Source organism: Phyllopteryx taeniolatus, chromosome 19, assembly GCF_024500385.1.
Source record: "Phyllopteryx taeniolatus isolate TA_2022b chromosome 19, UOR_Ptae_1.2, whole genome shotgun sequence".
Taxonomy (NCBI): Eukaryota; Metazoa; Chordata; class Actinopteri; order Syngnathiformes; family Syngnathidae; genus Phyllopteryx; species Phyllopteryx taeniolatus.
Genome location: NC_084520.1, coordinates 16,948,365 through 16,961,943, shown reverse-complemented (window position 1 = coordinate 16,961,943; position 13,579 = coordinate 16,948,365). Strand labels below are relative to the sequence as shown.

The 13,579-nt window shown below is 44.9% G+C and overlaps 1 protein-coding gene across 1 annotated transcript; it reads left to right on the top strand.

The window, feature by feature from the left end:
• Positions 1 to 299: 299 nt before the first annotated feature.
• On the top strand, positions 300 to 12,483 carry med1 (mediator complex subunit 1). The gene is made up of 16 exons (XM_061756221.1): positions 300 to 475; positions 1,319 to 1,425; positions 1,570 to 1,648; positions 2,108 to 2,162; positions 2,248 to 2,380; positions 2,449 to 2,477; positions 2,547 to 2,618; positions 2,714 to 2,788; positions 3,639 to 3,799; positions 3,890 to 4,001; positions 4,742 to 4,866; positions 5,094 to 5,221; positions 5,394 to 5,595; positions 5,709 to 5,804; positions 6,416 to 6,521; positions 7,249 to 12,483. Exons 1-16 carry the CDS (start codon positions 358 to 360, stop codon positions 11,027 to 11,029), a joined length of 5,379 nt encoding a protein of 1,792 aa, XP_061612205.1. The 5' UTR covers positions 300 to 357; the 3' UTR covers positions 11,030 to 12,483.
• The last annotated feature ends 1,096 nt before the right edge of the window (positions 12,484 to 13,579 follow it).

Below are 13,579 nucleotides of genomic sequence, written 5' to 3'. Positions count from 1 at the left end.
TCAATAAATGCGATCAAATGCAATATACTGTACGCGCAGCTTCAAAAGCCGATACAGACTTGCCTCTCAGAGCAAATCGCTCATTGTGCCGGTGTGAGTCGCCAACTGTCATTTTTTTGCGATGGTCCTGTCCAACCGAGTTCGACCGCATCGTGCATTTTTCTCTTTTTTTTCAGTCTCATCTTTTCCCTCCCTAAAATATTTTTTGGGAGTTGCTTGTACTTGTACACGAGAGCATATATTTGTTTTCTAAGTTGAGACGAGACCATTGACAGTCACGCGCGCTTTATGTGTGAGCATTACGGTAATCTACGGAAGCCCGGACGGGAGCGCGAAGCTGGGGAAGACTCGCACGTAATGGCGGCGGGGCCCGGGGTGGCGATGCAGCGCAGTCCTGCAACTGAACTTTCTCTCTCGGTTCCGCCGGCGGGGGGCCAGCCTCACGGGGAGCGGGTGAAAACCGAAGAGGTGACCGGTAAGCATGATTTACGGTAGGCGGCCCTACCTTCCGCCGTTTCCCCTAGCTTAGCCTGGCTAAGCTAACGAGTGGATGTTAGCATCAGTAAACTCTTTATTTGTATTTTTTAATTGTTGGGGTACAATAACTGCATTTACACTCTGTTTGCTCCCCGGGTGCCCTAAAAAAAAAAAGCAGGTCGGTTGGATAATATGGTGCTTTGTTTTGGTTGTAACCTTGTAATAAACAGGTTTTCAGCACCTTGCCAGCTTGTACAACTTTCAATTAGTCAATGAATAATATTAATGGGCATATTGGAGAGTTTGAGCCGTTTTGGATTGCATCCGTGGCAAAATGGTCTTTATGGACAGAAAGTAAAAAGAAAAAAATCAAATAAAGTAAATATGCTACCTAATTGAAATAATATATTTTACATAAGGCTGGAAAATAAGTCCTTAAGATAAATAAAAAAAGAATGTGATTTGGAATTGTAAGGGATTCTCCCCCACTAACGTTCCAGAAAAGGAAATGACAATGACATCCATAACAACTTTTGCTTGTTTTTTGTTTGTTTGGTTTTTTTTTGTCATAAGATTTCCTTTATTTTTCATAATACCAACAAGGTTTCAAACTTTTTTTCCCCCCCAGCATTAAAAGTGCAGCTTTTAAATGCGTGTATTTAAACACGATGCTTAATAAATTAATATTTTCAATTCATTTTACGTCATAAAATGAGCCGCCAACCTCTGCTTTTCTGCTCCATGTCCGCTGACGTTAAAATCCATTAATCGCCCAGCCTTACCGTACAGTGAATAATAATAGTTGAGCTGTCATCTTTGTTTTTTTGGTGTTTTTTTTTAGAATCCGAAAAGCAGAGTCGCATGGCCGCCTTGCTGGAGAGGCTTCACGGCAAGCACAATGCGTCGCGCCCGTGGCAGGAGACCAGCAAGGTTGTGCGTCAGGCCATGGTGAGACACACTAATCGGTATTGTTATTATAAGTCAATTACAGTGGTACCTTGACTGACAAGTACCACAGTTTACGAGTTTTGTACGGCATTTACCATGAAAAGAATCTTTTTTTCAAATGTCATTTTCTTGTTTGCTTTGTAGGAGAAACGCGGGCTGATGAACGCCGCCGGTCACCAGTTGCTGCTCACCTGTTTGGAGACCCTGCAGAGGGCGCTCAAAGGTGCGACTGACACCTTTAAAAGCTTCATTTGCACCTAAAGTTCCGGGAGACTAAAAGGTTCCCAGAACTGGATCTACCCAGTGTGTTGGCCGCTGCATTTCCAGCTGAGGTTGAGAGAACATTTTGGTTCTGTGCACTTTTGTTTCCGCAGACATAAAAATGACTGGAACAGTCTGCAGCCACATTTCTACTTGAAGTTGAGTTTTTTTGGCAAATGTAGTTCTAGGTACCATGTAACATTTGATTCTGGGGACTAAAAGGTTGCCAGGACTGAAAGTATCCGTTGTGTTGGTAGCTGCATTTCCATGTAAAGTTCAAAGAACTTTTGGTTCTGCGTACTCATTGTTTCTGTAGCTGCAACCTAAAGTGGGAACATTTGGTTCTGGGTGCTTTTGCAAGTTTTTTTTTTTTTTTGTCAGTGGGAAATTCCAAAATGGATTCTTTCCCTTTATTTTTCAGTTTCATCTTTGCCCTCCATGACAGATCGTCTCGAGTCCATAGCGAGACAAAACATGTGAGTGTTCACTTTTTCTGTGACTGTGCAGGAAATGTACTCCAATTGGAATGATTGGTCACCTTTGTGGTCTTTTCTTGGCCAGGCTGGGCTCCCACCTGAGCCCCTCTGGAACCGAGTGCTACATCACTTCCGATATGTTTTACGTGGAGGTGCAACTGGACGGCGCTGGTCAGCTCGTGGACGTCAAAGTGGCTCATCAGGGTGAAAACCCCACGGTCAGTCCCACAAAACATCGTGTTTGCTTGAGAATGCTGTCATATAAAAAGAAAGGTATTCTTTACAGAGCTGTCCAGAGTTGATTCAACATCTAAGGTGAGCTTCGAATTGGCCCTTGATATCCACGAGGAAAGATGTCAATTTCTTCCACGTTTTCACAATAAGGGAGAAGAACTTTGAGGAGTTTTCCAAACATCTTAAGGGACTGGTCGACTTGTACAAGCTCCCTGGAGACAAGTACGTTATTAAATGTCTCTTGCTCCCCGCCCACCTCAAGTGTCGGCATCCATTTTGATTGATTGTTGTTTGTTTGTTTTTTTTTTGCCTCGCAGTAAACTGAAAACAAAGATGTATATTGCCTTGCAGTCTCTGGAGCTGGATCTCACCAAGATGATGCACATGTTCCGGTGAGTTTACACGCCTATCTTATACAGCTAGGTGAAATGGCCTTCAAATAAAATCCCCCCCCCCAAAAAAATCTGATTCTAGTTGAATATTTCCTCGTCTCTTATAGAACAAGCAAATGACGATACAAATGACAGTTTACTGTCAAACAAAACATAATGCAAAGACAATTACACATTACGTATACAAAACAACCAAATAGCTTTGATTTAGCTTAATGCTAACAAACAATGCAAAACGCCATAACTAACAAATAGCATTGTCATGGTGGCATTACAACCCTTTAAGCAACAGATATTTGAAGGATATTGGTACCGCAACACATGTAGATAGACAATTTGACACCCACGGGCATATATTTTTCATACTCTGCGAAGAACGCCGAATATTATTGCAGTTTACTGAGCAATTGTGACCGTCTCCCTGTATAGCCGTATGCTGTATTATACTGCCCTCAGTTGGCCGACACGTGCACATCAGAATGAGAAGCACAATGTCCACGCAAGTGAAGCAAAAAATATGGCAAAAACGGGTAAAATACTTTACATTCTATTTAGTTATTTCAATGTGTTTTTTTCTGAAGTACAATATCCAAGAGTGTTATTTTCTCTTGTTTGAAAAACAAAACCAAATATTTTTGCGGGGGTTTTCTTAATGACCAAATCGCAAAGTTGTCAACACCGGATGTACATTTGTAAACTTGCTCCTCTCTGTTCACAGCCATGTTGTCAGTATAAGCAGTTTTGAACCGCGATAAAATCGATGAATCACTTAGTCCCAACTAACTTTTCAAACTGTTTTATGATTTTAATGCTGTTTTTTTTTTTTTTTTTTTTTTTCCCCCTCTCGTAGGTTAGCGACCAACGCGAACGCCGTCGAGACGATCCTCCACGGCAACGTGGGCCTGCTGACAGCCAGGAGCGGCGGCCATCTTGTCACTCTCCAGTGCTACGTGTCACCGTATGACATATTCGAGAAGGGAATGGGCATGCACAACCTGACAGACGCCAACGGTAAGCCAATTGAGTATGTGTAGTTAGCCACTTTTCTGCTGTTTTATTGTTTGTTTGTTTTTTTAAATGAAAAACTGATTCTGCACGCAGTGCCACGCTCGCTGGGCGTTAGTGTTTCCGTCACCATTGAGGGAACGGCCAACACACACAAGCTCCCCATTGCGCCGCTCATCACTGGATCTCACCCGGTGGACAACAAGGGGTAATTTTTTCATGCTCAAAATTCTCAAAGTCTCCAAAAGTGAAGCCCTGTGTGTATTTTAGCGATGCACTCAGCTCTCCACTTTTTGCACATTTTTTTTTAATTCCATCCTTTATTCCAAAATGGAATAAATTCATTTTCTTCCACAAAACTAGGGTTGCAAAAGGGATGAAATTTTCTGGTAAGTTTGTTGTAAATTTCCAAAGGAAGTTAAGATGGGGATTTTTCGGGGGAAATATTCCAAACTGGAAACTTTCAATGGGAATTAACTGGGAATTGAGGATATTTTAATGGAACGGTATCATTCAGGCATAAATATAAATCTGTTCTTTTCTCATGCATGCAAAATAGATAGTGGTACTGTATCATACAAGTTTAATTCATTCACCTTCCACCACTGAATTTAATACAAATGCCATTAATCCGTTCCAGCGCTCCCAAAATGCAATTAAAAAAAAATTGTACTGTGTTTTTTAATAAGGAAAATAGCATTCTATAATATTGTACTTCATAATAACATGGTAATGACATGATTTTAAAAAAAAACAACGTTTTCTGCTACTTTGCCTTTATGGTGTGCCCTGTGCAGAATGTTAAGGGGTAAAAATGAATGGAATCCATTTTGGAATGAGGCTGTAACGCAACAAAATGAGAAAGTGAAGCACTGGGAATACTTAACAGATGCACTGTGTATTAAATTAAAGGCACCCACTGGTGGCTAATTTCGGATTTGATTTTAGAACACCTTCCTTTTCTACGGTGACCAACTCCAACTGCGTGGACCTGCCGGCTTGTTTTTTCCTCAAGATGAATCGGCCCATGCCGTTCTCCCTGTCCTTTATTCACAGACTGGGCAACGCTACAGGTGACTTTAATAGAAATGATGAGATTTTTTTAGGTCTATTTTTATGAGGGATGTGACTAGTTGGCTATATTCAAGTTTATTAAAGGACTTTATGGCAACTTAAGTAAAAAAAAAAAATCACTATTGCGGTAGAGGCCATACCAGTTTAATCACGATAATAAAATGACGACGAATACTACACTCAATTCTAATCCGGGACTATTTGACTACTGATGTGTGTTTGACAGCTGTCCCCGTGTTTGAAAGCACCCCCAGCCTGTCTGCTCTCTACCAGCTGATTGTCCAGAGCCAACTTCAGCCCCTGGAGGAGGGGGGCGCCGCACTGCCGCCCTCGCACAACATGCACTTCTATTCGGTAAGAAGATGCTGATATATTTATTTTTTTGCTAGTAAGCATCCCGACACATATTCTTTTATTATGATTATTTTGAGGGGGAATCGATTAACATTAGAAATTGGATATTTTTATTTTTTTTTGGGGGGGTGGGGGCGGAGAGCATGCTGAGATTTTCTCTCTGCTCTAACAGGTGCTGCCAGACCAGCAGCACTGCTACTTCCTGAACGGCGACGCCCCGGTGCAGGACGGTGATTCTCTCCAAGGCGCCCTGGTGAGCAAGATCCCCTTTCGCCACCCAGCTCAGGTGCCCCTCCTGCTGGACATCATTCGGCATCAGGCGACCTACAACACCTTGATTGGCAGCTGTGTGAAGCGGACGTCCATCAAAGAAGGTAGATGGGCCTCTGCTTTATATGATATATATTCTTTTTTGTATTTTTTATTTTGGAACCAGAATCGGCCAGCAATTTGGATTTGTTCACTTTTGTCTTCATTTGGCTTTCAGACAGCGTAAGCCTGTTGCAGTTTGAGGTTTGCCCCCTGACCGACTCGAGCTTCAGCGTCTCCTTCCAGCATCCCGTCAATGAATCGTTAGTCTGCGGTAAGGTCTCACCAAGTCAAGTTTATTTGTATAGTCGGCCTTAATCTCAAAGGACTTCACGGGTCCACAGTTGACATCCCCTGATCTAAACCTCCTCAACTGGGCAAGGAAAAACTCAAAACTCCCACACAATATAACAGAACCCTTACTGATTTGATGTCCAGTGAATCCCCGCATATACACGCAAACTTTCCTTTTTGCGGATTTTTAACATTAATAACATTGCCCTTAGTACATGAAACAAACATGAAAATTAATCCCTAAACACTCACATTTAAATGACTTAAGATTTAGCAGAAGCATTCATAGTATCAAACAAAATAACAACATGGCTGAAGCACCTGCTTAGGTTGCTAATTTACACATTTAATCACGTTTAAAGGCCACACAGTAATAATCATTGACAAGCAAGAATTATAGCATGAGTAAGATAGACGAATATCGTGGCTAATTCGTAATGCGCAGCAGGTTCTGTCTGCTTTGCCATTTCCTCTTCCTTGTACTTCCTCCTGAGTGATTCATTTCAAAATAAGAGTTCATACCTGTTGAGCAGGTCACTGCTTCACAATGCATCATTGCCTCTTCCCCCCCCCCCCTTTTTTTTTTTTTAGTTGTAATGGACGTGATAGACTCCAGACAGGTGTCCTGCAAACTATATAAAGGACTGTCTGACGCGTTGATCTGCACCGATGACTTCATTACCAAAGTGGTCCAGAGGTAAGGGTACTTGCTACATAAGGCTCACTTGTTTGGTAGTAATGTGAATGTTTTACGACCTGCGGGTTAAATGTTTTCCGCTCTGTTCTTTAATCCAGGCCAGTGAACATTCACTAAGAGTCTTGTAATCATTGCATTTATGTAGATATTTTCTTCGTAGAATTGGTTAAAATATACGTATATATGTATTTATTTTATTAAATCATTGTTTAATTGTAGAAAATTGGCTATAATTAAAAATGTAATTATTTTAAAATTAAAATAAACTATTTGACATGTTACATTCATTGATTAATGTATCTAATTATATAATTAGTTGATTTATTGTGAATAAAAAAAACACAAACATTTTTTTTTCTCCTTGTCTTCAATTTGTTTTTTTATTAAATAATTGTTTAATAATAAATATTATTTAAAAAAATGAATTATTTCATAATTAAACGATTTTACATGTATACACCCATTTATTGATTTATTAATGTATCTAAATAATTAGTTGATTTATTGAGTTATTGAAAATAAAAACCAAATAAATTTTTGATGTATTTTATTAAATAGCTGGTTAATTTATTAAATAAAATAAATGATACAAGAAAAAATGTGAATGAGTTATTTTATATCCACATTTTAACTATTTAAATTTTTATTTTTTTTCCTTCCGTCATGTGTGAATGACCTGGCCTTAAAAATGCAATTTGGCCCTTGACACTCTTTCCTCTTGTCTCAGGTGTATGTCCATCCCTGTAACAATGCGGGCCATCCGGAGGAAAGCGGAGACCATCCAGGCAGACACTCCGGCCCTGTCTTTGATTGCGCAGACGGTAGAGACCATGGTGAAAAATAACCCGCCGCCATCCGGCAGTCCCGCCTACAACATGGCAGGCGGAGATATGGCGAACCCTATGGGGCTCATGGGACTCACCGGCGGCAACACGCCCACTGGAGGAGGACCCCCCGGCGGGCCGAATTTTTCCGGGCCGATCACATCGCTGTTCGGGATGTCTCGCAATGAAAGACAAGGCGCCGAGTGCCAAGCTCAAGACGGACAACAGCAGGTGCAGCAACAACAACAACAACAGCAGCAGCAGCAGCAGGGTCAAGGCCATACCGATGACTACACCAAAGTGACGCAGAATCCAATCCTGACGAGTCTTCTCCAGATAACAGGAAGCGTCGGTTCCAGTCCTAGCGCTCAGAACGCCCCGCCGCCTCACCAGACTCCGCCGCCCACATCGTCGCCTGCGAGCAACACTAAGAATCATCCCATGCTGATGAACTTGTTGAAAGACAACCCCTCGCAAGACTTTGCGGCCCTGTATGGTTCCAGTCCGCTTGAGAGGCAGAATTCATCATCCGGGTCACCTCGTACAGACAGCATGGGGGTTGCTTGCCCTGGAGCGCAAGGTGCAAAAGGCAAGAAGAAGCGCCCACGAGTGCCAGAAAAGGGGGGCGCGTTGCCCGGGACTCCTGGTGCAGGGGGACCGTCGGGAGGTATGAAATCTCAACAGTCGTCTTCCATGTGTCACCATCAGCACCACGCGGTCACGCATGAGGACGATTTCCATCGCGAGCTTCTCTCGATGGATGTCGATGCATCTCAGAACTCTATCTTTGATGTCAACCTGGCGGGCGACGGCTTGGACACGCCCCACAGCATCACCCCGGCCCCGAGCCAATGCGGAACCCCGCCTTCTGGCCCCAGCATGCCTTATCCGCCGTCTCACATCCAGGCTCAGCCGCCGCCGGGCGTTGCACCGCCCCGCATGGTGCGCCTCTCCAGCTCCGACAGCATCGGACCGGATATCACGGAAATTCTGTCAGATTTGCCCGAGCAAACCGGTAAAGCCAACAGCGGAGGCCAGCATCCCATGGCTGGGGGTGGGGAAGACGCGGGCCCGCTGGGGACCCCCATTCGTGACTCCTCCAGTTCAGGACAGGGCAGCGCGGTGTTTGACTCGGCAGACATTTTCAACACCAACAGCAACGAGAACCCTTTCACGGACGCTGCCGACTTGATCGCCGAGGCCGCGGCCACGCCCACCAGCGATTCGTCCTCCACTAACTTCTTCCCCGACGCTGCTGACTTCAACCCCGACCTTCTGAACTCGGGTCACGGCCTCTCCCAGAACTGCTTTGAAGACAGTTCACCGAGCGCTGACGGAGACATGGAACTGGTCAAGGGCTTTGGCAGCAGCAGTCAGCAGAATACGCCGTCAGGTACGCCTCAGAATCCCACATCGCACGGGCAGAACACCCCAGAGCCCTCGCTTAAAGACCCCTTCGATATGGGAATGTTTTTCGGAGGCAACAGCGGCACTGGCAAACCGCTTCTCGGGCAAGCTCCTGATTTGGGAGACACTCATTTCGGAGGCTCCCAGAGCCCCCTCATGATGGGCTTGGGGCAAGCATGCGTTGATTTCAAAAGCGCAGAGTCCAAAGTAAAACAACAGAGTCTCATGCGCCAAAAGGATGAGAATGGCGGCAGTGGAAGTAGCGGCTCTGTACTGGGAAGTAATTCCACTGAGGGCAAGCAGGTGAAACGTAGCAGGACTCCATCCAGTGAGGGGAAGTCCAAAGAGAAGCAACCCAAACGTAAGAAACTGGACCCAGACGGTAAGTCGCCCTCTCACAGCTCAGGCGGACGACCGTACACTCCTCCCAGTGGCGGCTCTGGCTCCGGGGGGAGCTTGAGCGGAGGAGGCTCCAAGTCTCCGGGAAGTTCAGGATGCTCCCAGACTCCACCCGGCGGCGCCACACCACCCATTCCCAAGATTACAATTCAGATCCCCAAAGGGACGATAACCGGTGGGAAAACCTCCTCCCATAGCGGCTACACGTCCAGCAGCTCGGCCTCGAGCGGCACGGGAGGAGTTGGGGGGCCGAGCGGCAGCAAAAGCCACCATTCCCATTCTTCTTCTGGGAAGATCAAGTCCAAGGAAGGCTCCATGGCGCAAGGCAACAGCTCCAAGTCAGCGAGCGGTGCGGGGATCAGTGGCGGCCCATCCCAGTCTAAGGGATCTTCTCAGGGAATGGGTGTTGGCAAACCGGGCTCATCCCCGATCACTAAACACGGACTCTCTGGTACGGGAAGCGGTGGAGGTGGGCTCGGGACTGGTAACAAGATAAAAAGTCAGGGTGGTAAGCCTCCCGGGTCTCTGATGAATCCAAGCATCAAGCCCAACATCTCCCCCTCTCACTCTCGCTCCAGCAGCTCTGGTGAAAAGCTGTCTTCTCCCTTGAAAATCCAGCAGTCCCAGGTGCCGGGAACACCGCCTTCCTCTAAGGCCAAATCCCCAATGGGCTCGGGAGGTGGCAGCTCCGGAGGGTCCAAGACTTCTTCCGGGGGCGGGATGAACTCCCAGAAGCCAATGGGCGGGACCTCCTCGACGTCCACGTCCTCATCCTCCAACTCCTCTTCTTCATCCGCTTCCATGGGTTTCTCTGGAGGTTCCCAGTCTCAGTATAGTGGAGGGGGCGGCGGAGGTGGGGGGAGCGGAAGTGGCGGCAGTGGAGGTGGAGGCGGGGGCTGTGGGGGGGCAGGCCAGAACAATGCCAATAACCCAAACGCCAAAGGAAAGTCTCCCAGCCGAAACAAGAAACCGTCCCTCACGGCGGTGATTGACAAACTGAAGAGTGTGGGGGGCGTGGGTGAGGACGGGTGTGAAGTGGGGCCGCCCGGGTGCCCACCTGGCTCCGGGGCACCGGCCGGCGGCGTGCCTGGAAACGTCCCGCCTTCAAACATGGGTCCCACCAAACACTCGGCATCATCCCAAAGCGGCGACTATAAGCGGGAGAGGTCCGATAAAGAAGGGAAGGCAAAAGTGTCCGTTTCGGGGGTGAACAGCGGAGATAAAAAGCTGATGGACCCCAAAACAGCAGGGGTGAGCGGGACCGGCTTGGCCAAGATCATCATCAGCAAACCCGACGGAGGCTCGCCCAGCATCAAGGCCAAAGTCACCCTGCAGAAAGCCGGCGAGGGCCCCGGCGAGTCCATGCGGCCGCAGATCAGCGGCCTGAAAGCCTCGCCCCTGTTCAGCGGCTCCACGCCCAAACACGACCGCTCGTCCCCGAGCCACAGCCGCTCGCCGGGCCACACGCCGCTCAACCACGACAGCGAGAGCGAGTCGGGCAGCAGCTCGGTGGCCGAGAAGTCCCACCAGAATAGCCCCAGCTCCGATGACGACCGGACGCCTCGACCTCTCCCCGCCCAGCAGGACTATTTGAGCGCCGTCCCGCTGGGCTCCGTCGAGAAGCACAAGAAGCACAAAAAGGAGAAGAAGAAGAGGGAGCGCGAGAGGGAACGCGACAAAGAGAAGAAGAAGTCGTCCATGTCCGCCGGACCGTCGTCGCACCCCATCAAGGCGGACGGCTGGTCCCGGTCGCCCATCTCGGCCTCGGAGTCTTCTCTGTCCATGCTCGCCTCTGAGCGGCCCTCGCGGTCCAGTCCCATGTACATGAGGAACGAAGACGACGACCTCATGGACTCCGCGCTCACCGGCAACCTTTAATATCACTATTTGTGGACGAACTCAATGTATTTTTTTTTTAATTAAGAAAGATAATCGCACCCGGGTCACTATTTGCGGATATATGCTTTGTATTATTAATTTTAGAAGGTTTTCCCCCAATACAGACAATTCAAAATGATGACGTTCTTCAGTGTCGGTAAAGATATGCAAAGTAATTATATATTTTTTTCTGTTTGGACTTGATGCAGTCGCTAGCAAGCAATCGCGATTACGGGGTTACCGCAAAAATAGTGAAATGGAAAATGAGAACGAATATCCTTCCTTCCCACAAAATGTAGAAAGTAAGTATAATGCAGGCGATCGACAAGGTTCGTAGCAATTGTTAATTTTAGTTTATGCCACGGGCCGCTAAGAACAAATGGTAGGCCACAAATCGCCCCCTGACCGTACTTTGGGCTGTGTTGTGCTAGGTATTATTATTTTAGGAGTTAAATAAACACAACCAGGTCACTGTTTTTGGAAATTCACGATGTACTTTTTCTTTTTTTAAATAAATGCTCCCAGCCCAGTCGCTAGCTATGGAATTGCGCTCTTTTCTTTTTCTTTTTTATTTCTGCAAACTATGATGATTAAAACAAATGCACTCCAGTCACTATTTGCGGGAATCTGCACATATTTCCGTTAATAGTGACTGCAGTGTGTTTTTTTTTTGGGGGGGGGGGGGTTCCCCCCTAGAGTACATCGCATTTATATTTCCGCAAATAGTGACTGGGATGCATTTGCTTTACAGAAAAATCTAACATTTCCACAAATAGTGTCTGAGAAATCCCACCGAAACAGCCCCAGCTCATGAACTCACTGGCATCTTGTACGTGATTTGTAGTATCTTTTTTTCTCTCCCCTCTTTTAACCTCTTAACCTCCTAGAATTCTTATTTATTTACTTCCGAACATGACGACCGGTTGTAAGGAGAGTGCAACTCTTGTTTGGGATTGGGACGGCAGACTGTAAGTATTCACTGCACTGTCATACAAATCCCTTCAAGTTTTCGTAAGAAGTTGAGTAAAATCTTCACTATTCTGGGAAATGTGTCCATATTTCCAGTGACAGTGACCAGGATGCGTTTATTTGAATTGGGAAAAAAAGTATGTAGCGCATTTCTGCAGATAGTGATCGGGGGTGCGCTTACGCTATGTATTATTTTTTTTTTTTTTAAGCATATTGTATTTTCACAAGTTGTCACCTGGGTGCGTTTATTATACTCAACAGCAACAAAAAAGGGGTTGTGTGCCTAAATGGCTGCTGCTGTTTTGGTTAGCAATCCAGTTCAAAACGGGCTCTGCGGTGAACTCTTTATTGTCCTCGGGTTGCTGTTTTGAGGACATTATTCTTACTTGCGTGATAAAGCTGACTGTAGATTTTAAAAAGAGCGGATGAGAATACAGACAGTCCATTTTTTGTATGTGTTCAATAAACATTTTAATTTGTGAGAATGTGTAATCTGTCTTTGTGTTTATTTACAGCAGAAGCGCAGTCGGATTAAAACAAAGTGGAGAGTTGGTAAGAAAAGCACCTTTCACGCTACGTTGGGGCTCTGCCACATACATACACTAGAGGGCGGCATTGTATTAGAGAGGTCAAATATATCAAATCAGGCATGCGGTTTTCCATAGGATGGATTGGTTGATTGAAATCAATAATAAGTATTTGAATGAATCTTTTAAAGAAGAAGGAAAAAAATCAATGAAATGTGCATTATACTGTATAATGAAGTCTCTGAACTCCAACCATCCAGCAGCTCCAGTCTCCTCGTTTTCATTTGGAGACTTCAGCACCGGCATCATCTCTTTTCCATTGTGGAATGACAAGTAGGCCCTTTGCATTCCGCAAGTTTTGGGTAATTGTCGTCTTCTGAGGAACGCGTCAAACTTTAGCGTTTGTTTCTTTTTGCCTTTGAGCGGTCGCACACGCTGCCTCGTACGCAACAAGTAGCTAATTAGAACGGACTCGGAGCGATTTGTCAAATGTCAGGCGCAGGAAGAAAGAAAAAAAAAGGAAGGCCGAGTGCGTCTTTGTGTTTTTCCTGCCAGAAGCAGAGAAAGGAAAAAGAAATCATCGCAATCAAAAGACAATAACCTCAAATCATGTTATATACTATACTTTATACATGTGGAGTTTTTATTTTGACACGTCAAATATGATTTGTTTTAATATATATATATATATATATATATTTGTATATTTATATAAAATGTATGAATATACATTGTATGTTATACAATTTTATATACTCGGAATATATTTCAAATAAATATTTTATCAATTTAAAATAGGAAAATGACTATTTCAGAGAAACCTTATGAAACTTTTTTTCCATTATTTAAAAAAAAAAAGATGTCTAATAAAAATAGTATACGGAATATAAAATATAGATTTTTTTAAATGGAATATTCATTCATAAAAAATATGACATTTTTATATATCTATTTAAATTTGTATTTCCGTGTACAGAATGTAGTACGTAACTAAAATAACGTTTATTGATCATGTGTATATTTGATTTAATGATAAAAGAAATTCATTTTTTAT